At 38.0% G+C, this 25861-nt stretch overlaps 1 protein-coding gene across 5 annotated transcripts in view; it reads left to right on the top strand.

Moving 5' to 3' along the window:
* FSTL5 (follistatin like 5) overlaps positions 1-25861 on the top strand; it is a 318360-nt gene that overhangs the window by 80616 nt on the left and 211883 nt on the right. For all 5 annotated transcript variants that reach the window (XM_057419057.1, XM_057419061.1, XM_057419058.1 and 2 more), the window contains exon 4: positions 22139-22387. In XM_057419057.1, the coding sequence (XP_057275040.1) occupies positions 22139-22387 (249 nt within the window). The remainder of the gene's footprint in view (positions 1-22138; positions 22388-25861) is intronic.

Genomic DNA, 25861 nt, shown 5'->3' with positions numbered 1-25861 from the left:
GGCCTTTGGGTTATGGTTATTCTACTGTCTTCTGCTTCAGCTTAGGTTTTATAAACTCATATTCCTCCCATTTCTTTACATGCCTGTAACACTTCACTTTTCTTCTTTGTTTTTACATCAACTGTTTTTCAGGAAAGCTGCACTTTCAATGAGATTATTTCAGAATAGTTCAACAAACATAAACAACCCAAACCACTGAGTTGCTTTAGATAACTTTATTTTCTATCATTCCTCTTGTTCTAGTGGGAATGAAGAAATGATAGTCTTTCCTCACAGCCCGGTCCTTGTCACTAGGGTTTTTTTTAAGAATTGCCATGTTTGAGGGAATTCACTTGCTCACAAAATTTCATAATCTCAAGAACCAATTCCTACTGCTATGTCCAAGTCTCTAGTGATTACTTTTTTGTACCCATACTAGAAACTCAGGCTATTGAAGTCATAGAATTTGCACCTGACTGAATTAATGCAAAATTGGTTTCTCTCGGAAAATATTAGGAAAGTTAGGAGAGGTAAGAAAGAACCATGCAAAATGAGGCTCTTGTGAAGAAACAATAACACATCTTTGCATTACTTTACATTGCAAAATTGAATTTTGTTTTCTGGTACTGAAGAGGATAAAGCCTGTAGTTCAATACAAGGCTTCTGTGTTTTCTTTTGCAAAACAGTTGCCTTATTTAGTTCCCTTCTTTTCTTAATCTGAGGCTGAATTATTTTCTGCATGTTTAATTCAAGTCCACCCAGAACCTTTGAGTATCACAAACTTAACTGGAGAGTTCAGTAGATCTCTGACAGATAATTTTTTCAAATTACAGCAGGTTAAAACATGAATGGTGGTTGTTTTGATCTTCAGTTTGTCTTCCTTTTTTTTTTTTTTTTGGTGTAAGTTATTAGCAATGGAATGGTATGTCGTATGAATAGGAAACTATTCTTACACTGGAAAATATTTCAAACAACTTGGCATTGAAAGCAGTTCATGGTGGAAGTATTGCTTGTTCACTCCTTTGACATCGTAACATAGACATGCCTTTTTTCCAAATGCTGTAGCTGAACCAAATAAACAAAAGGAACCAGGTGTTCTACAATTTCTTTTGCTGTGTTTTGTGTCTTTCCTTAGATGTGAACTTAGGAACCAAAACCATGTGGGTAAGATGTTTCACTTTTTTTTTTTTTTCTTAATCCTTGTATCTTCAATCAAAATCAAGTTCAGTCTTGATAAATTGATTTACCAAGCATTACACCGACTGTTTGTTTTTTTTTTCAGACTGATAGCTATTCTCCAAGAACCCTCAACTGCAGCAAAGGTTCTTACCTCCCACAAATGTCAATAAAGAAAATATCTTTTATTTGAATAAAATAAATATTTTACGATATTTATATATAATAGTTATAATATACAATCTATAATACAAAATATAATATATAATATGTAATATATATAGTATTTATAATAATAGAATAAATATTTTCTTTTATTTGAATAAAAAAAAATAAGGTAGCCAAAATGATCTTGAGGCTGAATTCAGAAAGTCATAGGAGTACGGCCTTTGATGTTGGCCATTAGATTCTAAGGACTGACTTGAAAATTGTAATGCTTTGTTCATTCGCTGTTTTGAGGGGTGTTTTTTCTTAAAAGGGGTCTGATATGAAATTTCACATTATTCTACAATCAAAAGTATTAAATAAAAATCACTAATCACAAATCAATAAATACTATCTGAGAAACTGTCAAGATAGATTTTTCTTTTTTATTAAAATAGTGTTAAAAATAAGGATAGGGTTAGAAAAATCACTGTACTAAACACTTGTCAGTTGTTTTTTTATTTGTTTATGGACAGTTATATATTTGTTCAGTATGAACTTATCTCACTCTCAGTACTGTTCTTAAAAATCTGCTGTTCACCACAGATTGAATTCAATCAAAAACACAGCTTGCTCACTCTACTTTCATATCTGTAGATCCAATTATCTAGCAAGGGTCACTTGTAAGCTATCTGTTAATGTCTGTACAGTAAAGTGGTATTTCCTCGAATTCAGTAAACAGAAATTGATAGAGGAATAAAGGCACACAGCATGACTTCTCATATTTTCAGTCCTCAAATTAAGAAAACACTAAACCAAAAAAGTCCAATTATAGGGGGAAAAAAAAACCAAACAAACCAACAACAAAAACCAACAAAACCAAACCCAGCAAAACTCAAACTTTGAAAGTCTACCAAGTTTAGTCATTAGCATTTTGCATGCTTTCTGTTAGCTATAGAATCAGATGGTACCAACACAACTTCAGATGGTGCACTCACCGCTCTGCTCAGTTAATTGCAATATTCTGATATAATGTCTTTGTTCGCTGCATGCACTTTGAATGTTCTGCATAACACTACGTATACAATTCTTTCCTTCTTGTTGCAATTGTTCTATAGAAGCCTAAGTACAAAGACATATATCTATGTTTATAAATGGGCACATAAATGTGTATATTGTGCATGCAACAAATAGAAATAGTGACCTCAACAGACTGAGAGGGTCACTATATATGTTAACATATCTTGTTTAATATTACATCATTAAAAGCAATTGTGTTGTGTGCAGTCACTAGTGTCTAGATCACTAATGGAAAACAACATCAATGTGTTAAACTTTCTGAATTTTAATCAGGAAAACACATGCAACATTTATGATTTTAAGAATCAGTATGAGTCAAATAATTTCAGATGTGATTCATTTTAATCTTTATCAAGTATATTTACCCAGGAAAATCTTTTTGGAAGATTCTTTTTTTTTTTTCCCTCAGAAGTTGTTTTCCCCTTTGTTTTGATTTTGGTTTTGTATAATGGTTTATTAATGAGTTGGTAGTAATGAGAGAAAAGAGAGAATGTTAATGTTACAAAGTTTCAAGCTATTGATGATATTGAATGACTGATTCGTTTCCTAAAAGATCAAAACAGGATCAGCACAGAAAAACAGGAAAAGAGATGGCTATCAAAGGCAGAAAATGCAGTTTCTACCTCTGGGTACATTTCATTTGTACCTAGTTGCTACAGAGAAAAAAAACAAGAACATGAATTTATGGGCTGTTATCATATCTGGGTAACTCGTACAGCTTGGAAGGGCTGCTTAGGATAATGATTTAGGTCAAGGTTTCATAGCAGTGCTCATAGCAGGTGTTGTTGTCCAGAGCAAACCAGCCAGTCTAGATGATAGTAAGAGGTAATCTCCAAGGTGGAGTGAAAACCCAAGCCAGAAAAAAGTGATTGTTGATTTCAAAGAATATAAACTACTGATCAGTTAATCAGATTAATATAAAGCCAAAGCACTCCTCCCCCCAGCCCCAGCCCAAAACCTGGGCAAAACAGTCCTTGTAACAGATAACAGATCACTTTTTCCTAAACATACCTTTTATGAATAATTATTTAATGCTCATACATTGGTTAAATGAAAACTACCCTCTTCAACACCCCCTCCTGAGTTGGACAGTGACTCATGATGCAGATTTAGAAATTTGTATTCTCCATATGGACAGTCCAAACATCCCAGCATTCATCAGTTCAATCTGAGCTCTCTATGTAAACGTGGTAACTGGTATAGATCTAGCCTGAATACTATTTTGCGTTTTTTCTGGAGAATGAGTACATTCTTTCAGTTTAGATTTTGGGACTGCAGATCACTGCAAAGGCTGGAATAGCATCAAGGTTTGCATCACTTCCTCAGCGGTCCTACCTTAGATGTATGGAGCATTACAATAGATTATTTCACAAAGAAGCAAGCTTTCAATTTCTTATTTTCATGGAAAAATACAAGCTTAGGAAAACAGGATATACTGGGAAAATGTGCCAAAGTATTTACTGGGATAGAGTTACTGCCTCAAAATAAAACTTTTGGTTAACAGGGAGAAAACCAGTCACTTCACAATAACTTACTTACAGTAGTTGAAAATACACAAAACCCAGAGTCACAGCAATTATTTGATCAAAGATTTTTGCATCTTACGTACTCACCAACAGAGGACTGACAGCTTCAAAAGATCAAAATCATGAGACTATTCCCCGAATCTAGCTTTCGCATTTTAATTTCCCAGTACTTTTCTAACAATATAGGTTTGATAAAAACAATTTTTAAACTGTCCTATGCTATATGCATTAACTATATTATTTTAAAGAACAATACTTACGCTTATGTGTATTCTTTATATTATACACACACGTTCAGCAATTTTACACATTTTCAGAGTAGCTAATGTATTAGGCTATCTAAATATGCCTCACAGACTGTACCTGCTCACTACCTGTCATATTTTACATCAACAGTATTAAAAGAGTTCTGCAAGGACTGCAGATAGAAATTTGTGTCATTTAATTTAAACTGATCAAATATTAGCAAGTTCAAGGCATAAGGCAAGCACATTCTTATCTGTTTCAGCTGCCATCACTGCCTTGAAAATCTGGAGTATCTGTTTCACCATAGCATGGTAACAGGTTACAGGAGAGTATGAGTGTGTGCCTCCCTCCATCTCTGAAAAAATCAGTTTGATTTGACTGTGCTGTAAAATTCACAGATTTTTTTCTTGCTGAGTTAATCTGTGGTGCTCCTGTGGTGGAATATTACTGTCAAGACTACTGTCCACTCAAAAAATTTCCTTCAGGAAGGGAAATATGGGATGGAAAGGGATGTAATTCTTGTGGGGGTAACGAAGAGGGAGGAAGAAGTATGTTGAGTTACATAATTGCACATTTTCATAGTCTACATACTAGGATGAAATCACTTCAGTAAAGTTATGTTAAAAAAAATAGGCCATACATATTTATGAATATTTTTTTACACTGGCTATTAAATTCAGGTAGAAAATTAAGAATAACTAAAAAAGCAATAAAAAGCATTCTTTCTAGGTGATGGATTTTCCAACTGTGTTTTCAAGAAATGTGTGTCAGCTCTACAGAGCTTTACACACAAATACATTATGCATAATTTTGCTGTTTTCTAGAAATTGTAGCAGTAACAGAATTCTGTGAAATTCCTTTATGAATACATGTGTAGAAATACTATTAAGCTGCCATTTAGCTTTAGTTGGACATTCAAAAAACGATGCAGATTAAATGCTGTATAAAATAATGGGTACGTTTAAGGGCACAATTAACAGCAAGATTGTGTTAACCAGCATGACTGAAAGTATACTGACGTCCAAATTCTTCAGAAAGAGCTGTAGCAATTTATGGCTTAAACTGCATTAAAAGAAGTGCATACCCATTCCTAGTCCTTTTTTTTTTTTTTCTCTTTTTATTTGGTTGGTTGTTTTTTTTCTTAGACTGTAGTACTACGCTACTTCATCTGCACACAAGGTAAAATTAAGACAGTAAAATAAGTTCTGCCATGACTTAAAATGTATGTAAGCGTTATATGAATGTTAATTACAATGCAGTAATAGAAAGACAACAATACAGTTATAATTCAGTTATGCCTGTAAGGATAAATGTATAGTCTAAAGATATAACTGGTTTATGGAAAATTAAGCAAGTTACCTGCATCATTCCAGTAACTTTAAGCTAATTACTCAGGTCACTTAGATCTTGATTTCTTTGCCATTTTTCAAACTGTTATAAATTGAAAGATCAGCTGGCAGCCCTTAAGCGCAGAGAAAAAAATATTCTGCATTATAATTTCAGTCATTTAACTAAACTGTTTATGGTAAAAAGAACTGTGAAAATTTAGTTACAAAGGCATTGCAATTTTGAAAGGATTTCTGATTAAATGTTTATTTTCATTGCAATTAGTAATTTAGAGTTGCCAAGAATAAACAGGGTTTGTTAACCTGCAATACCTTTCAAGTCCATATAATACAAAAAATGTTGAGTAGCCAAAAATTCTTATTCCTACATCAGTGCTTATTTCTCTAGTTATAAAACATCCGTGAATCTCATTTCATAAATGACTTGAAATCACTTAAGAAAGCATTATGTATAACAAACTACTTAGCTTTATTAATTTGTATGTAAATCAGCCTTCCTTTTGGTAATTACACATGTAACGAATATTATAACAGGATTTTAATTTTCATTCGTTTGAAAAGTTTATGCACTTCAGTAGCTAAAACACTGAAACAGTTTACAGTGACTTGGTAGCTGTGCTGATCACAGTTTGTAGTTTAACTTTGACATTTTCCAATGAGAAGAAATGCAACAGCTGAACCAGAGGTGTGACAGTTATGAATCAATACAGATGTTCTTATAGACAGTGCTCTCTTGAATAAAAGTTGAAAATGATCTTCATGCTTTTCTACAATTAATTCTGTATCTTGTATTTCTGAAAGGCTTAAAGATTATCTGTTACTACAGCCCTACATTAATTCACATGTAGTAGTACTAGTGGGTTTTATTAATTTTTAATATTATCCAAGAAAAAAAAATAGCATTTTTTCCATGCTTATAATAAGGGCAATTTGTCTTTAGACAGAAGTTATATCAAGTAATACAAAAAGCATGACAGTTGGATATCTGACTGGAATTTTTCTTTCTGTTGAAAGCTAAATGCACTCTCATTCATAAAGATATATATGTGTTTTCTTATAAGATTGATTTTCCATGATGTAAGAGATACGACTGTTTGTATTTTTTCTTTAGTCTGCTTTTACATATTTGTTAGGAAAAAAAACCCAACCAAAAAAACAAACCAATTCTATAGTGAACTATTTCTACGAAGAGTACCAGACTTATGAAATTAAAACTGCCTTACTATAGTTTAGCAGCACAACTATTCTTTTTTGTTGTTGTTATTAAGGCTTATATTTCTTACAAAATATCTTTAGTTTAAACACAGACTTGAAACCCTTTTTGGCAGTCATGTTACTTGAGTCATCTCACTAGTGCATCATATTCTGTGAAAGAAATTACTTTTATATTTATCTGAATGGACTTCTCTGGTTTACTAGGTAATTTTTAATGAGTATAAAGGCATACATAGATGTAGAAAAAATTTTAACGAGACTGTTTTTGTGGAGTATTGCTTTTATAATCTTTTGAAAGTTATATTCTCCTATTTTATGGGGGTATGATATAATAGGCATCACAGAAACATGGTGGGATGGCTCCTATGACTGGAGTGTTGGAATGGAAAGCTAACAGGCTCTTTAGAAAAGACAGGCCTGGCAGGCGGGGAGGGGGAGTTGCCCTTTATGTTAGGGATAGGCTGGAGAGTATGGAACTCTGTCTGGGGACAGGTGAGCAGTTAACAGAGAGTTTGTGGGTCAGGGTTAAAGGGAATATAGCTATGGGAGACATTACTGTGGGGATTCGTTACAGACCACCTGATCAAGGAGAACCTGCTGATGAAGCACTCTATATAGACAGATAGGAAAAGCCTCACGCTCGCAGGCCCTTGTTCTCATGGGTGACTTCAACCACCCTGACATCTGTTGGAAAGACGGTACGGCTCAGCACAAGCAATCCAGGAGGTTCCTCGATTGTGTGGAAGACAACTTCCTTCTGCAAGTAATAGAAGAGCCGACAAGGAGAGGTGCCATACTTGACCTTGTGCTCACCAACAGGGAAGGGCTGGTTGGAAATGTGACGCTCCAGGGCATCCTTGGATGCAGTGATCATGAGATGCTTGAATTTGAGATCCTCAGGACAGTGAGAAGAGCGTGCAGCAAGCTCACTGCCCTGGACTTCAAGAGAGCAGACTTTGGCCTCTTCAGGAACCTGCTTCGGAAGGTTCCATGGGATACAGCCCTAGAGGGCAGAGGGGCCCAAGGCTGTTGGTTGATATTCAAGGATCACCTGCTGCAAGCTCAGGAGTGTTGCATCCAAGCGAGAAGGAAGTGCAGGAGGAGGGCCAGGAGACCTCCTTGGATGGATAAGGAGCTCCTGAGGAAAATGCTATTGAAAAAAGAGGCTTAAGTGGAAGCAAGGACAGGTGGCATGGGAAGAGTACAGGGATGTTGTCCAAGAAGCTAGGGACCAGGTTAGGAAAGCTAAGGCTCAGTTAGAATTAAACTTAGCTTGAGGTATTAAAGATAACAGGAAGGGATTCTACAGGTACATAGCAAATAAAAAACAGACTAGGGAGAATGTAGGCCCCCTCAGGAAGCTCTCAGGAGAACTGGCTACACAGGATTTGGAGAAGGCTGGGGTTCTGAATGACTTCTTTGCCTCGGTCTTCACTGGCAAAGGCTCTGACCAAACCACCCAAGTCTTGGAAAGCAGATGCAGGGTCTGTGAGAATGAAGACCTTGGGCCCACTGTAGGAGAGGAACTGGTTCGAGGCCATCTTAAAAATCTGAATGTGCACAAGTCCATGGGTCTTGATGAGATCCATCTGTGGATCCTGAAGGAGCTGGTGAATGAAGTTGCGAAGCCGCTGGCCATCATTTTTGAGAAATCATGGCAGTCAGGTGAAGTTCCCAATGACTGGAAAAAGGGAAACATAACCCACATTTTCAAGAAGGGGAAAATGGATGACCCAGGGAATTACAGACCAGTCAGTCTCACCTCTGTGCCTGGCAAAATCTTGGAGCAGGTTCTCCTGGAAGGCATGCTAAGGAACATGAAAATCAACAAGGTGCTTGGTGACAGCCAGCATGGCTTCACTAAGGGGAAATCCTGCCTGACCAATTTGGTGGCCTTCTATGATGGGGCTACGGAACTGATGGACAGGGGTAGAGCAGTTGATGTCATCTACCTGGACTTGTGTAAAGCGTTCGACACTGTCCCACACGACATCCTTGTCTCTAAATTGGAGAGACATCAATTTGATGGATGGACCACTCGGTGGATAAAGAACTGGCTGGATGGCTGCACACAGAGAGTTGTGGTCAATGGCTCAATGTCCAGCTGGAGACCAGTAACAAGTGGTGTCCCTCAGGGTCAGTTTTGGGACCGGTCTTTAACATCTTTGTGGGTGACATGGACAGTGGGATTGAGTGCGCCCTCAGCAAGTTTGCCGATGACACTAAGCTGTGTGGTTCGGTTGATACGCTGGAGGGAAGGAATGCCATCCAGAGGGGCCTCGACACACTCGTGAGGTGGGCTGATGCCAACCTCATGAAGTTTAACCATGACAAGTGCAAGGTCCTACACCTGGGTCGGAGCAATCCCAGGCACAGCTACAGGTTGGGCAGAGAAGAGATTCAGAGCAGCCCTGTGGAGAAGGACTTAGGGGTGTTGGTCGATGAGAAAATGAACATGAGCAGGCAGTGTGCGCTTGCAGCCCAGAAAGCCAACCATATCCTGGGCTGCATCAAAAGGGGCGTGACCAGCAGGTCGAAGGAGGTGATCCTGCCCCTCTACTCTGCTCTTGTGAGATGTCACCTGGAGTATTGGGTGCAGTTCTGGTGTCCTCAACATCAAAAGGACATGGAACTGTTGGAACAAGTCCAGAGAAGGGCCACGAGGATGATCAGGGGACTGGAGCAGCTCCCGTATGAAGATAGGCTGAGAAAGTTGGGGCTGTTCAGGCTGGAGAAGAGAAGGCTGCATGGAGACCTCATAGCAGCCTTCCAGTATCTGAAGGGGGCCTATAGGGATGCTGGGGAGGGACTCTTCATTAGAGAGTGTAGTGACAGGACAAGGTGTAACGGGTTAAAACTTAAACAGGGGAAGTTTAGGTTGGATATAAAGGAGGAAATTCTTTCCTGTTAGGGGGGTGAGGCACTGGAATAGGTTGCCTAGAGAGGTTGTGAATGCTCCATCCCTGGCAGTGTTCAAGACCAGGTTGGATGAGGCCTTGGGTGATATGATTTAGTGTAAGGTGTCCCTGCCCACTGCAGGGGGCTGGAACTAGATGATCTTAAGGTCCTTTCCAACCTTAACGATTCTGTGATTCTATGATTCTATGTCAAGAGGAAGATTTTTGATATGTCACTTGCCCATCTTTTTTATCTTGTCATAGAGCAATATTCTCTCCTAACAAAAATCTGGAAAAACATTTTGCCTTTTCATTTTTTCATTTTAATACAGATTAGCTTTTAGGTATATTTTTGGGTTTGGTTTTTTTTTTTTGTGTGTTTTTTTTTTTAATTGTAGATACTTTGGGTGAACTTCCTCAGAAAAAACCCTACAAGTTAGCTGACTATATGGAGCAGATAGGATCAATCCTGCTCTGCAAAAAAGGGGTGTGTGCACAGTGCATTTTGCTCTGCTTGCCTTAAAATGGCAGAATTAAGTCGTTAAAATTCAAATCTATTTGAGATGATTACTTTCTTGTAACAAGGTCTGGAGGCAACCAGTATTGCTTCACTATGTATATCTCTATTCTTTGTAAAGACGTTCTTTTTAGACTCCTTTTTACTGTCTTAAAACATTGTTTTCAGATATTGCATATCTTTTGGCATGACATTTATATTTTGTAGGGTTTGGTTGTGGGGTTATTTAGTTTTGGTGTTTGTTTTTTTGGGGGGGTTGCTTTTTTTTTGCTTTTGTTTTTCTTTCAGAAATCCACATATGGGACATTGGTGTCAACGTTTGTTAGCTGAGTTAAGTGTCTTTGAGAGCTATACTCATGTATACAAGTATGCAGTGTTTTGCCGTTTCTTTCTGATGGGTGTGTAAAGATCATAGCCTGCCTTAATAACCCTTACATTGTTACATTGCATGTTTATCTTCCACAAAGATGGAACATGCAGGACATCGAAAGTAGTAGTTTCTTACTACTTTTTTCAAAGAAACTGAACTAGAAATTCTGTATGTAAAAATTGTTATAATGTTCTTCTACGTAATTTTTTTCTTAAAGAGTCCACTGATGAACAGTTTAGATTAACTTCCTCTGCCCCCCATCCCTGCTCACCTTCCTGGATTTAATAATGCCAACAATGCTTTCACACTGTGTTTCTGTATTGGATCTGTCTGGGATTGTTTTTTTTCCATAGCAGCTCACATACTGCCATGTTGTAGATTGGTGACCAAGCCAATGTTGGGTTAGCTATTGCTGAACAGCACTTGCACAGTATCAAGGCCTTTTCTTTTCCCACTGTGTTCCCCTCAAAGCAGGAAGTTGGAAGGGGACACAGCTGGCACAGCTGACCTGAACTAACCAAAGGGTTATCCTGCACCATAGGATGTTCTGCTCAGCAATAACTGCTGTGGGAAAGGAGAAGGATGGTGGGACACTGGTGGTTAAGGCATGGCCCTGTTACATGTGATCATTTCCAGGAGGCAGCTGGGTATCTGCCTGCTGATGGAAATCAATGAATTCCTTACTGAAGTCCTTCTGAATTCTTGGGGGGGGGGGGGAGTTGGTGACTGATTGGGCACTTACGTGCTCAACCCACCACAGTTGCCCAGTCACAAGTCCAAAAAAAAAAAAAAAGACAGTGTCAAATTTCCTAGGAGCAAATGTTTCTAAGCAGTAAAACCGAAGATGCTCGTCGTTTCTTTTTTAGCTTTCCTCAAGCAGTAATGATGCTGCGCTTCAACCACATGGTATAAATGCTGCTCAGTCTATGTTACTTTTTCTAGGAGAGATCCCTGGGGAAAGTAGCAGAAAGCCATCACAGCTCTTCTCTGAAGGGAGGACTTTGAAGTATAAGAACCCAGCAAAACAGTGTCGATCCAGTGTCTAACATGGGAATTGTATACTGTCTGGATTGTGGTATGCTAGTTTGTACCATGGATAATTGAATGACATTTTTTGTGCTGGCAACTTGACCAGGAGATAAGTTAAATTTTCTGTTTATAATGTTGTTTCATACAGGAGCATATTTAACCCCAGAGAAAGCCATATACGTCTGCTTATTGAGACCAAATCCTAACAACCTAATTTTTAACTAAGTAAAAGGAAATTTCAGTCAATAATTTAACTGAGAGTTTTGCTTATTTTGATCACTGTGGCTAAAACTCACCAGCTTGGGTTTTAAATGACAAGTGAGCAGTACTGAGGTTGTTTTGTCTGTCTGAGAACTAAGCTCGCCCTTTGTGATTTTCAGCGAGCTATATTTCAAATAAGCATTAAAAACTGTGTGAAAGGTTGTTTAAACTATGACCTTTTCAGAACTGCTGTCACCGTGATGCACGTTTCCTGCTCTTGGTGACATTGGGCAACACATTTGGCAGAATAGAGGGTTGCCTGTTGCGCTGCAATTGAAAAACAATCAACCATTTGAATAACGGTCCATGTATCTGTTATGAGGCAAATGTGTCATTTCCCACTTTGTTTGCCACTGGTTTGGTGTTAAACAAATAATAAACATTTTTCAGAACACAAAGATAGCATGTGAGAAAGAAAAACTCAGTAAGTGCTAGGTACAGCAAAGGATTTAATTGAAAGTAATGAGTTGCTGGTTTGAAACTGCTCAAGGATGTCAGTCTATACTTACATGTAAAGCCAGCAGAGATTTTTATTCCAGATATGTTCAGCTTCTAGTTTCAGACTTGTGTATATTTTGTATTCTGCTATATAAGGCAAGTAGCATGTCCTGAGCCCGTATCTAATGGCTACAGGTCAGCTATGAGGAGGATGATCAAAGATCACCTCCTAGCACTGCAGGAGACTTTGGTGTGCTTTCTTGGCTCCCAGGAGTGTGTGAACATCCCTGGCCAGGCCAGTAATGTCTCCTGTAGGAACCTGCAGAGCCCTGGGCCGCTGGGTTTGCATGCAAGACCTTGCTGCCTGGGCCAGTGCATTGTCCAGCAGCACTTCGGTGGTGAAATCGATTTGGGCTCAGGCAGGAATCTGAACAGAGCGCTGCTCGGAAGGAAAGACATTAGTGGAGCTGTCGTGGCCATTTATTATGTTCTGAAAGCGAAGCAAGGGCTTAATAGCTCTGCGGGTGAGTAAAGAAAGTTTATAGAGGCGGGATCCACAGAAGGCCTCTTTAATGGTGGGAGGAGCGAGCTGGCCACCTGCTGAGTCCCCAGCCGCGGCTGCCCTGGGTGGCCGGGGGTAGAGCGAAGTGAGGAGCCCGCGGTGCGCTGTCGGAGGGCAGGGGTAAGCGGCGGCTCTGGGCCGTGGTACAAAGTAGGTGCCTTGTGAGGAGGGGATGCTCTTGTATGGTGCCGGTTGTGTTCTCGTTTCTTTGCCTTTACTCATGTGGTGTTTCTGATCCCTGTCTTCGATTAGATTCAAGCAGAGGAGGTGTGATTTGATTTTTTTTTTTTTCTGAGGGAGCTAAATTCTGTGGAGTTTGCTCAAGATAGCTGCAAAATACTGGTAAAAGGATTCACGTGGGCCAAGTTGCTAAGGCATTCCTGACCAACAGGTAACACTGTTTTGGGAGGTTTCAGCATTTCAGATTAATAGCTGGGTATGCAGTACTTAGAAATCTTCTTGGTATTACAGGGGGTTTCTTTTCCTTTTGCTTGCTGTGGTTTTGCACAGTTATCCCTTTAGGAGTATGTCACTTTCTCATTTTTTCTCCCTAATTTACCTTTACAAGACCATGAGAAAGTCACTTTATTTGAATATACAATACACGCATGCTGTTAAGTGCATTTAGCCTGAATTTTAAGGTAAACTCAGCCAAAACGAGCAGTTGTAACATATGTGTCTGTTAGTCCTCACTGATAAATGTTGAGCATACCACATTTCAGACAAATTCTAAGAAGGTGCAAATTTTTGCAGTACTTGAAGTCCTCCTGCAAAGGCAGGGGTCTTTTTTTGTGTGTAAGCATGGGGGAGTTGGGTAAGGAAGGACAGGACAGTACAAGACCCAGCCAAAAAACTGTATGCACAGGCCAAGTGAGCTGTTGTGCTCCAGGTTACTTGGCTGATGCTGAAAGAAAACCATGGGAGGTGAAACTAATGACCGGCCAGCCATGTGTAATACCGTTCCTAAGGTGGAAGCAGGGCTGCGAGGTGGAAGATGGAAGTGGCTGAGGGCAGTGTGTTATAGGTGCTTATCCTGTCCCTGCCCTGGTGTGATGCTTGCTCTAGTTTGTGTTTTTTCTTTACTCTCCCATCTTTGAACTACTAGAGTTGCTGATACAACCTTCTGGTTTGGCTCTGACTCTAAGAAACTTTGAGGAGATCCACATTGCTTCTTTCAATGACAGCTAGGGCTATCAGAGTTATGGCAGAGAGTACATGAGAAGGAATTGCTTGACAGAGCTGCTAAGAGGAGCTCTTTCTGGTGTGTAAGTGGGAACAGCTCACTCTTGTTTTATCTTTATCTTCTTCAGAACAAGTTTGCACTTCTGCTCTTGAAAGCCTCCTGGGAGGAAGAACAGTATGTTAACAGAAGCTTATTTTTGTCCTTTTTTTTTTTTTTAAATTTTTAAGAGGTCTTGCTGTACAACTATTTTACACGTTAAAATCATTAGAAAATATTGATTCAAGTAACTCTTACATTGTTTTATCGCTGTGCAATTATTATCTTGAACTTCGTTAATTGTAATCTTTGTGATTTAGAGCTGTCCAAGCCAGCAGAGTCCCTCAGACTTACTCATCTATAATTCTGTGTACTGCTGAAAAAATTCTTCACATGATCAGCCTTTTGTGAATACTCTTCCACCTTTATGAATGGGGATCTATTTCAGGTGGCATTTCTCTATTTTACTCATAATCACTGTATTCAAATGCTATGACCGTGTTTAAATTGCTGCTATAATGATTTTCCTTCCGGTGAAGGACTGTAATTTTAAGATTTTTGTCTTCCATTATGTTTTTTTCTTCATACCTGTCATGACAGATTTTGCTTCTTTCTTGTGTATAAAATTTAATTAGACAAACAAGTGGAAAGACAAGGGAGACTTCTGAGTTAATCTTGCTTTCAAAAGGATGTGAGATTGGATTATTTTTTGAGGCTGAGTCTTTGAAAGTTAAGGTTTCAAAGGTGATTTCTGGAGCTCGGGGGGGGGGGGGAGTACATTGCCTTCTACTTTTATGGGCTTCATGTTGTACTTAGTGATATGAAAGACTATTTAAAATTGTAAATTTTACAAAATTTACAAAATTTTACAAAATTGTCAGTTTTAAATATAATCATTAAGGGTAAGTCAGTCACAGAAAAAGAAAAGTGAATAAGCATGGAGCATGCATTTATATTTTTGTCACTTTAAGAGTTAGCAAGAAATACTTATGTCTTTTTATGTAATTTATAGAAGACATGCATTAAAATTACTTTGCTTGTAAATCCATGAACATGACCATGAGTGGGATTTCTCTTCATCAATACCCTACCCTAGGTGACCATGTTCCAGACATGTCTCTTCAGCAAAATTTATGAAATAGAAATGCCTGGTAGTGTCCTAAAACTTGGCTAACCTGGTTAGAGTTTGGAATACAGATAATACAGTTTTAAGAACTGACTACTACATTATCTGTTACAATATAGGCTCACACAACAGGCAAACCGAAGATGTTTTGTGTGGTTTAAAATCAAGGCATGTGTTATGGTAAGCCACTCTAATACCATATTTAGAGAATACATTGGTCAGGAGAGTTCAAAATCCAGAAGCTCTTTAGCTTATTGAGATACATGCTGTTAATCACCTGGGGAACTTTATTTTTGTGTTATATTGAGGAATTTGTAAATAATGTTTATTTACTTTCAAATAATTCACTCTTTAAGTATTCCTCACCAAAATATAAAATGTGAAATTACTGGAGCAGCTCATATACTAAGAGTTCTGGGTAATGGCTAGCACAGATTTAGTGTCATGTTCAGTCAGGGTAATTACAAGCTGTTCTTGCTAGCAATATCAAAATTTGTCAAAGAACTGCCGTTAAAATACTACAACTTAAAAAAAAAAAAGTCTAGATCTTTAAAATTTATGAGCTGAGGTCATGCTCACATGCTCAGTGTTAATGCCCTATCAGTGTTAATGCTAAGTGGTGATCAATCTTCTTTTCCTCTTCTTTTTTTTTTTTTTCCTCCCTTTCTCTCCACTGCTCTTCCTGAGATATTTCTGCTTCATGTGAAATTTAAGGCTACACTGAACACTTAACATTAGGATTACAGATTACAGTCTTGGTTGGGCCTTTTATATACAGTATATTGAAAAAAAAAATACAGCTATGTAATTGGAATTGTCATTTACAAACATTTAAATAAAAAGGGGGTGAGGGAGAACGGGACTGTTGACCTCCGAAGTCAGCATCAGTAACTTCTACAAAAGATCTAGATGTCTTGTCTAAAAAAATATTTGCTGCTTTGTTTTAGGTAACACACAGGGCCAGCTGGCCAATGTGGTGATTCATACTCTCGTGAATTTCCTGTTTCCATATATAATGTTTCTCTAAACAGATTAGTCAAAGGACAAAGTGTATATTTCTGTGAGCCTTTTGCATGCTAAAACATGCACTTAATCTCCAAGTGTAAACGATGCAATTATGACCTAAAACTAGCTCCCCTCTGGGTGCTGTTGAACTGGCCTTCGGCTGGGAAATGTGTATGAGGAGTCCTAACTGACAGCTTGAAACTGTATTTATTAAAGTTTATCTTAAAAGCAAAAAAAAATATTTGCTTTCTCTGTTTTTTAAAATTAAAGTCTTTTCTTTTTGTTTGTTCTCTCATTTTATGTCTGTTTGGAGTTTAAGTTCCAAAGATTCTGAAAAAAACCCTGTGTGACTGCTTTCTCTGTTTTAGGCATAATACATTTTTAATGCTTTTTCTTGAAGTGTAGGTTTTTGCTTTTTTTCTTTTTTTTTTTTTTAACTTAAGGCTATGATAATTTAAATGCTTCCAGGCTTACTTTTAAACTGAACAAAGTTTGGTTTGTTTTTTTTATTTTTATAGTACTATAGATCCTCTCAGAATGCATATGTATTACACCTTTATGGCTGAAAATCCAGAGGTCATAGCTAATATGGGTACATGGTTTCGTATTGACAAATGCAGTCTTACTTATCATCACATAAGCAATACCAGTTGAATTATGGAAAAAAATAGCATACATGTGTAGATTATTTATTGTCTTGATTTACTTGTTCTCAGTTTCTTTTAATATTGAATATGCTGGTCTGCTTATCTACTAAATCACTGAATTATGTCCACATTTAGGAACCTAAGTGCCTTTTGGTCTAGTTTATTTTCTAGATTGAATACTTAGGTAGAAGACCTGCCTTCAGAAAAACTTGGTGTTATTTAATTTTACAACTTGGAAGGAGGTGGTGGTCTTCTGAATAGTTGCTGAATCCTAAGCAATTTTGTCCCTGGAGACTTATCTATACTGGCATTAAACCAGAAAAAAACTCTAAAACCCAACAAACCCAAACAAACCTTCCGCTATCACTCTATCAAAAGTATACCTTCTTCAATAATAATTCCAAGAAGGAACAGTAATAGTTTCGATCTCCTGCAAGTCACTGAAAGAGAAGGAATTTCATGAATGGTTTGCAAGTCACAACCCATATGGTTTTAAAAGATGGTTTGTTTGGTAATGACAAGATTCCTGTAGCCTTTGTACCAAAATAGAAAGATTACTGATGTTGTTGTATCATTGTACTTGGGTCAAATGTTTTGCATTTTTTTCAACTCTGACAACAGAATGCTAATGCTTTTTATCCATAGCAAATAAATCAGTGCCCCTTAGTAAGGCTACTCTAAACATCTGGTATCTCCTCTGTTTTACTGACTTATCCCTCTGTAAATTAGAAGTCTTGTTCCAATATTTCATTAATAATTCCTGAGAAGTCTAAAGAAAAAATGTAAGTATCTGGAGGAAAATTTCTGTCAGTAATACTTAAAATAGCTCTTTGCAGTTGTTTCTTTATTATGCAATTGAAGTGCTATATCACTTACTCAGATGAAAGAAAAAAAATTAATCCAACGTGACTGCTTGTTCCCCATACTTTTTGCTAATTTGATTTGGTCCTCTACAGTAAAGTTAAATTTTGACTTAACTGATGAAAAATCAATCCATGCTATTATATATAACCTTGTTTTCTGTTGATAGTCTTAAAATCTCTAGATTTGTGTCACTAGCTTATTAAAAGAAAAAGTTTTACTTATGTCTAAATGCATTTATTTTTATCTCAGCGTAGCTATTTAATATTTATTGGTTTGCCTGCATATTCAGAATTGGGTGCACTTTTAGTTCAAACTGATATCAAAGTTTTATGTTTATGAACATTGTCGTGGTTTAAACCCAGTCAGGTAACTCGTTCGCTCACTTCCAGTGAGTGGTGCCGAGCTGAAAACAATCGAGGTCCGTGTCCGTCTCCCCCGCCCTCCCCCCGCACGGGGGCTCTCCCCTTCCCCGCTCCCGGAGGAACGGGGAGGAGGATCGAGAGAGTGCAACTCCTACGGGTTGAGACAAGAACAGTCCAGCAACAAATCACCACTGCTACTATCAGCTAAAACAATGATAAGGGAAAATAACAAGGGAAGAGAATACGATACCACCGGCCAAGAAAGCGAGTTCCACCTGGAAGCCCCTGTCCTTCCGGGTAACTCCCAGTTACCCCCCACCCCGGGCATGACGTGCTGTGGTATGGAATACCTCCCCGGCTAGCCTGGGTCAGGCGCCCCGTCTCTGCTTCCTCACAGCTTCCCCTCCTCCCTGGCAGAGCATGAGCCTCACAGAGTCCTTGGTCAGGGTAAACATCACTTAGCAACAACTGAAAACATCGGCTTCACCGACACTGTTCTCAAACTAGAAGTCAAAACACAGCACTGCACCAGTTAACACAAAGGAAAAAACATGACTGCTACTGCTGAACCCAGGACAAACATTTTATCACCTCATTTGAAATGGCATGGATTTTATTTTTTTCTGAGTAATCTGATAACCACTAGTTTGTGGATTTTTTAAGAAAAAAACATTTTAACTTTTTTATTAAATCTGATTAAGAATACTTGAAAAGCTGCCTAGCTGCCCCTTTTCATCAAATACATTAGAAGTTCTGCAAGTTCCTAAATTAAAAATGGCACAAACCAGTGCTTGTTGAACATACTGAAGGCATTAAAAGTAACTGAACTTAGGCAAAGAGTCTGAAGAAAGAATCTTCTCTCTGTTGAAGCCAGTTCAAATTTTACTCTAGACTTCAATTGAAGGAATTACATATGCAGTGATATATCAAATATATATATTGTTTTTGAATAGTTAATGGTTTAAAATGAAGACATTTATAAAACATTTCATAACAAAGTAATATAGTTTTTCATTATGGCAAAAATCTTGCTTGCTTATTGATGTATATGATGGGTGTATGTTGATGTATTGATATTTTTAATGTCAATATATATTAGACAAATCATTCTCATCATTTTTCCTCATCTGAAAGTAGCTGTTTTGCATTCAGGCATCAGATTCAATTATAGTACTAATATGGAAGTCCTAAGTGAAGCCTTAAATTGGTTTCTACTTTCAAAGCGATATACAGCAGGATGCATTGTTGAGTCACCAAACACCTCTCAATAATTCAGAGCAGTTGTCAGATTGAGGTCTTTATCTTCCAATTCAGAAAGCAGAAATAATGATGATTTATGAGCTTTGGCCTCAAACTGTAACAGTTGTATAACTTCAGAGAAGTCCTGAAATTGTGTAATAACCTGTGCTGTTAAGTACTCTTGGACATTGCGAGACTTAATTTGAGGTTAGTGGTAGTAGAAGGAAATTGGATTTACATTCATTTCTGTCAGTTAATGTCTGTTGCTTGTATATCATGTTGATATATTGGCACAAGGAGTGGTATTTTAAAAAACCCGTTTCAAGTCAGTTTGGTGCATGAGCAGTTAAACCCCACCATCAGCCTGGTCTGTACTCTTACATGTGTATAAAAGTCATGGTAGTGTAGTTACATCAGGTATAAAACACCCGAGCTGAATCTGTAGTCCTTTCAACCTTGTGCTCAAATTCTTATAAATAATATACTGAAAGCATTTGTCATATTAGAGAGACAAATTTCATGGTCTTGTGCTTTCTGTAGTGTATTTGTCTATAGAAAATTTATGCTGTATGAGAAAGCAAAGAATGAAAGCACTGTTGTCTAAGGTCTAACAGACCTGTAGGCTTAAGAAAAAGTGAGAAGAATTTACTTCTGCCATTGAAGCCACAAACAAATTCTCAATGGTTAGAAGCAATATGCGTCAAGCTATGGTACTGACACATTAGCTCTTCAAGAAATGAATGTAATACTACCAAATTACGCATTACCATTTGTTCATGCTATTTTTTACGGGGTAGCCACGTGTCATTCAGCTAGGCTGTGAGAAAAAATATTGCAAGGAATTAGAATGCTAGGTGTACATAATATTTGGGGATCAAGTTCTTCTTTGTTCTGGAAGTTAGAAGTGTACAGCAAGAGAATAAAGTGAGGTAACTATGAAGGGCACTGTCAATTCCCACATTTGTAGGCATTATACTTATTTTAGGACACAGTTATGATATTGGAACACTTATGTAATTGAAGTTTGGGTAATTGCAATTGAGATTCTGTTGTGGGTTTTATGATAGTGTGGTGTTTGATGTGGTGTTTGATGGTGTGTTTTTCAGGTATTTCTTTTTTTTTTTTCACTTGTCGTACCCTTTTCCTCAACAAGAATTTAATGTATAGTTAGTTCAGTGTCAGCCAAGATGTAAACTGAGGATATACCGTGGAAATACTCCATGCTCACTTAACTTCCCCCTTCATTTAAATATCTGCTACTGACCTCAGCACTTATTTTATATGGTGGCAGCAGCAGAGAGAGGATATAAAGTGGATAAATGGCTTTGGTAGCCTAATGTAGATGATCTGTTTCCATGTTCTAGGAGCAGAAGGAACTGGGATTTGTGGCCAGCAGAAGCACCTTTACCTGTACTGTAGTTCTCTTAAATCTCTGCTTGTTATCCAAATCCCACTTGTCTCATTGAAACACAAGAGGCTCCTTTGACTCCTAGCCAACATTCACTTGTGTCCTGGGTTCAGCAGTAGCAGTCATTTTTCTCCTTCTTGGTATCTGGTGCAGTGCAGTGTTTTGACTTTCGGCCTGGGAACAGAACTGATAGCGATGCTTTGGTTTGGCCAAGGACTTTGTGAGCCTCATGCTCTGCCAGGGAGGAAGGGAAGCCAGGAGGAAGCAGAGACAGGACACCTGACCCAAACTGACCAAAGAGCTATTCCATACCACAGCACGTCATGCCCAGGATGTAACTGGGAGTTAGCCGGAAGGGCTGGGAGACTGCAGGGTTGGAGGAGGTATCGGTCGGAGCTTGGTCGGGCTTGGGGGGCGAGTTATCGGTCAGCTGGTGCTGAGGGAGACTGTGGGGTTGGAGGAGGTATCGGTTGGTGCTTGGTCGGGGCTGGGGGGGCAAGTTATCGGTCAGCTGGTGGTGAGGTGTTGTATTCTCTTCCCTTGTTATTTCCTTTATCATTGTTATTACTGGTGGTAGCAGTAGTGATCTGTGTTATACCTTAGTTACTAAACTGTTCTTATCTCAACCCGTGGGAGTTGCATTCTTTTTGATTCTCCTCTCCGTCCCTCCGGGAGTAGAGGGAGGGAAAGAAGGGGGGGAGTGAGTGAACGAGTTACCTGACTGGGTTTAAACCACGACAGCTTGATATGTCAATCCTGCTCTTCCACCATGCTCTGTTCCCTGAAATGTCATTGTCTTGCCACCCACAGAGGTTTGGTTTTTTTTTGGTTTTTTGGGGTTTTTTTTTGTTTTGTTTTTTGTGTTTTTTGTTTGTTTGTTTGTTTGGTTTTTTTTTCACTTCTTCCTTCTCCATGTTGGTTAAGAGCCTTGGCCCAGCTCTAGTTAGTCTTGTGTATCAGTCTAAGTGTGTGAGTGCCTGTCAGAAATCAAGGAGCATCTGGAGGGCACTCTTAGTCATATGGATTAGTTTTAGGTAGTCCTGTGGGGAGACAAGAGTTGAACTCAATCATCCTTAGGCGTCCCTTCCAATGGAATATATTCTGTGATCTAAATTCTGGAGGATGCACTCTTCTATTACATGCAGTAGCATAGCAGTCCTAAAGTGACAAGCTTCAATATCCATTTAAAAAGACAGGATTTATTATGTTTTTTTAGTGAAAAGTAAATCTTGTTAATAGATATTGCTCTTAATTACAGTTAATCTAAGACATGAAAATGATCACCAGTGTGCCCAGTCATGTTAACGAGATTAAATCTGTTTCTTTTCAAACTGACCTATGCTAAGCATTAGTCAAGGATGTAACAATATATTCTCACCTCATTTACATTATACAATACTATTTGTATCTTGCATGCAGTTAAACAAAATGCATCTAATATATCAAATTTTTTTTTGTTTTTTGGTGTATTTTTTTTTTTAGGGTTTATGGGTCAAGATGGCCATTTTGGATCATGTGAGAACAAGTACTGCGGCTTGGGTAGGCACTGCGTTGTGAATGGGGAGACGGGCCAAGCTGAGTGCGTGTGCATGGAGCACTGCAGACCGCATTACAAGCCTGTGTGCGGTTCTGATGGAGAATTCTATGAAAACCATTGCGAAGTGCACAGGGCTGCTTGTCTGAAAAAGCAAAAGGTCACCATTGTACACAATGAAGATTGCTTCTTCAAAGGTAAGCACAGCTGAACAGTACCTGGAATATTGCTATCAGCATGTGTTTTCAAGCAGCTCAGTTAAAGCTCTGTAGAGCCTGCACTGAGTGTTCAGTGAATAAATGACTCGGTAAACACAGTAAGTATCTTTCTCCAGAGATATCTTATGTTTTGTTTTTTTTTTTCCCTTTTTATCTGTACTCAGTGCTCTGGGCAATCACCTCTTTTTAACCTGAACAATCCAGTTGTCTCTTGGAAATTAATCCACAGCAGCTTGTCTTAAGAATGTGGCTCTGTTGACCTCATTCATCTGAATGTACTTACAGGCCCAAAGCCCAAAGGATATTAATCTCTGTTACATAAAAAACAGATTCAGATTTCAGAGGGGTTCTGTAAGGCTGCAGGACCTGCTCCTGTATTTGGCACTGAAGTGGTATACCAGCAGTTTGTTCGTGGCTAAATGTGTCTTCCTTGCTTTGAATTTGGACAATGAAGAGTTTTTACATGGGTGTTTGCTGAAGCATGCAAGTTTAGCTACTTTTTAATCTTCTGAATGCTGAGAGATGCTAACCTGAATGCTGGGAGATACACCTTCTGTTAAGCATGTTATTGACTAAAGATGTCAACAATTGCCGCTTGCTCTTTTTTTTATGCACTTTGAGCACACCTTGCAGGTTTCTGGAACTCTGCCAATACACAGCCTGATTAAGCATACTTGGACAGATTTGCAGCATGTTTGTACTGGTTAAAAGTGGCAGATGGCTTTGGGGGCGGTGGTGGTGAGGAAATGTTTTTAAATAAGGGCATTTTTGATGAGTCTACCTAGGGGTTGAGTTAATTCATATCCTTTTTAGACTGTTCTATTTTTGTTAACATTATGTTGTAGGTATAGTTGCATTCTCACTCATAGCAACTAATAGCTACTACCACCACAGAAAGAAGTCTAGTGAGATATTTCCATTAAATGAATTCACTTTTGTAGGGAATACTGATTTAAATTACAATATTCCACTTAAATTTTAATCTGAATTTTCAAAATTGTATTCTTGTATAAGGTTGTTCAGATGGAACTAATTAAAAAAAAATCAAAGGTGAATTTTTCACTACATTTATGGTTGAGAAATTGTCCTTTCAATGAAAAGCTGGTGGTCTTTTAATCAAATCCAAATATCCCAGGTCATGTACAAATGCAAGTATCTTTATTATTATGAAGGGATTTGTAGTAGAACAATGGAATAGGAGGGGTTGAGGGAGGCACAGGGAACCCCCCCAAAAGCCAACTTTAGTCAAGAACTCAAGAAAAAAATATAATGTATGCACAACTGGACTTTATGTAATTTTTTTCTTCCTGAGTAAATGGGGTGACTGCCAAGGTGAAGTGTCTTTCCTCCTTTGCCTACTTCAATTGACGTGTTAAGCTCAGCAGCTTTGAAACATATTAAGGGACAGGGATTCATAGATTAGAGAGAGGGGATGGAAATCTTGTAAAGGGGAATGCACTTGTAAGTAATAGTGAAAGTTTAAATTTGTTCAAAACTAAATGTGGACCCTATATAAAATTGATACATGATCACAATATATAATCTAATAGGTAGTGTTCTGGGGTAGTGGAAAATTAAAATTTAAGAGTATAGTATATGGGGCTTTTGCAACAACAACAAAACATGACTGCTTCTGTCTTGTGTCTTAACAATCACAATCTCTTAAAAAAAACCTTTTTTGATGATACAGTACTCAGAACAAATGACAGTAACAAATACTAAAATGTTTAGATTTATGGAGCTGATTTCAGTTCTTCAGTGTGCTGTATACAATACAAATAAGCTTTGAGCATGTTTGTGAAAAACTGTAGTGTTTTTGTTTTTTTTTTCTGAGGGGGGGAAATGTAGTGAGATCTAATTACTGAAATGGAAAGTGAGACAGTATTTTAGCTAGAACCCCATCACTCTCAGGGGTGTCAGAAGGGCATTGCCACATGTCCTCCTTGTTAGCTTAGCTGGCATCCTCCAGCACGAGTGATTGATTTCATGTCAATGAGCTGCTTCTGAGACCAGAGAGATCAAATAAAGATCTTGCGTTCAGAAAACAAATATTAAGAGCATTTTTTTTTTAGTCTTTCACAGAATTCTTTGTTAAAAGCTAGTCTGAAATGGGGTGGGGAAGGAGGGGAAAGAGGTTTGTCATGCCTGCAAGATTCTGTTACATGATGGGGTAGTCACTGATAACAATGACTATATGATGATTGCAATTAAATGCTGATTTCTGGTGTATTGCTAATCTGGTGGGGTTTTTGTTTGGTTGGTTTAGTTTTTTGGTTTTTTTTTTTTTTCATCTGTTGTTTTATATTTATCAAGATCATGCTTTGGGTTTTTTGAGTTTCAGATCTTCATACAGGGTGATATTTTTCCTTTTTCTTCTGGGGGGAGGTGGAAGAATATTTCTTCATGCATAAATTTTAGGTTTTAGACATAATGGTGGTCTTGAGCTGAAATCAGAGAAGCTGAGAAATACACTTTATTTAAAGAAGTAAGAGTACCAGAAAACACTTCAGTATTCTGTGTCTGGAGAATAAAATTTTATAAACAGATGTTCCATATACTTGATTAAAATTACAATAGCAGCTAAGTAGCTATAATTATTTAAGTAATACATCTTGTAACAGAATAATTTATAGTTTATCTCAAACATCATGAGGTCTACTTAATGATTTGAAAATTGCCCTTTTAAACACTTACTTGATGAGTGGAGTTAAAGGATTGACTTGCTAAATGGAAGAGATCTTTGATTTATATATGAAAACTATTAACATCACTGGGAAAAGTGTGTGTTGCCGAAGTTCAATGTGAAACAGCATAGACAAAAAGCATCAAATCCTTCACAAAAAGTAAGGTCTGAAACATTTGATAAATGTGTTTTGAGGTACTGAAAGCTACCTATGTCAAAGCTGTACTTTCCTGATAGGCTTTTTTTCTAAGCTGAAACTTCAGGTTCTTGTCCCATTGTAGGCTGAAAGGTGGTGCAGGTAAACTTGGAACAGTTAATAACACAAATTATTTTTCCTATTCCTGTGAGTGACATGGGCACACCCAGGTTCATTGTACTCCTTCCTTTTACATTGTCACTAGCTGCCTTTATTTCCTCACACTGACTTAAATAATTTTTCCCAATTACGTGTGAACACAGGCATAAACCAGTAAATTAAGTGAAAAGTTTAAATTATCCCTTTCTTTTCCTGATGATTGGGCTATTATGCAAACTGTACATTTTAGGCATGGATCAGGATAATGGCCATCCTAAATTAGGAGTTACTTTTTCTTCACTCTTCCTGCATTTTTTTCTATCAGTCGCTTATTGGTATTTCATGATGTCTTGCATTGGACACTGAATGATTTTTCGTAATGGCTTGATTAGATGTTGGCTATGACCCTTTGAGTTACTCAATAAGCTGTCTCAATTTCTTCTGGCGTAGAGGCAAAATGTATTGTGCAGGGAAG

The sequence above is a fragment of the Pezoporus wallicus genome, unplaced genomic scaffold (assembly GCF_028554395.1).
Source record: "Pezoporus wallicus isolate ANWC-B61680 ecotype Strahan unplaced genomic scaffold, APGP_CSIRO_Pwel_v1 contig_2384, whole genome shotgun sequence".
Taxonomy (NCBI): Eukaryota; Metazoa; Chordata; class Aves; order Psittaciformes; family Psittacidae; genus Pezoporus; species Pezoporus wallicus.
The sequence above is the reverse complement of the archived record's forward strand: the minus strand, read 5'-3'. Positions and strand labels throughout refer to the sequence as shown.